General features: G+C 61.3%; 1 protein-coding gene across 2 annotated transcripts in view; it reads right to left on the reverse strand.

The window, feature by feature from the left end:
* The window catches only part of HPCAL1 (hippocalcin-like 1), a 75,980-nt gene that overhangs the window by 10,651 nt on the left and 65,107 nt on the right, over nucleotides 1-222 (reverse strand). For both annotated transcript variants that reach the window (XM_005867232.2, XM_014540557.1), the window contains exon 4: nucleotides 5-110. In XM_005867232.2, coding sequence (XP_005867294.1) covers nucleotides 5-110 — 106 coding nt within the window. The remainder of the gene's footprint in view (nucleotides 1-4; nucleotides 111-222) is intronic.

The raw sequence follows: 222 nt of genomic DNA on the forward strand, positions 1-222 counted from the left end.
CTACCGTCGTTGTTGGTGTCCATCTGCCTGAAGATCTTGTCCGTCCGTTTCTCCGGAGTGGACTCGTCCTCCGGCATCTTCATCACCGAGGACACCATCTTGTAAATAGCCTGCAAGGGCACATGGGGGCGTGAGCTCAGATTCCGGAACATTCCTGGGCGCTGGGGCAGGAGTGAGCTCCCGTCCAGCCCACACCTCGGCGCGGAGAGGGGGGATGCTCGC

Source organism: Myotis brandtii, unplaced genomic scaffold, assembly GCF_000412655.1.
Source record: "Myotis brandtii unplaced genomic scaffold, ASM41265v1 scaffold247, whole genome shotgun sequence".
NCBI classification, from domain to species: Eukaryota; Metazoa; Chordata; class Mammalia; order Chiroptera; family Vespertilionidae; genus Myotis; species Myotis brandtii.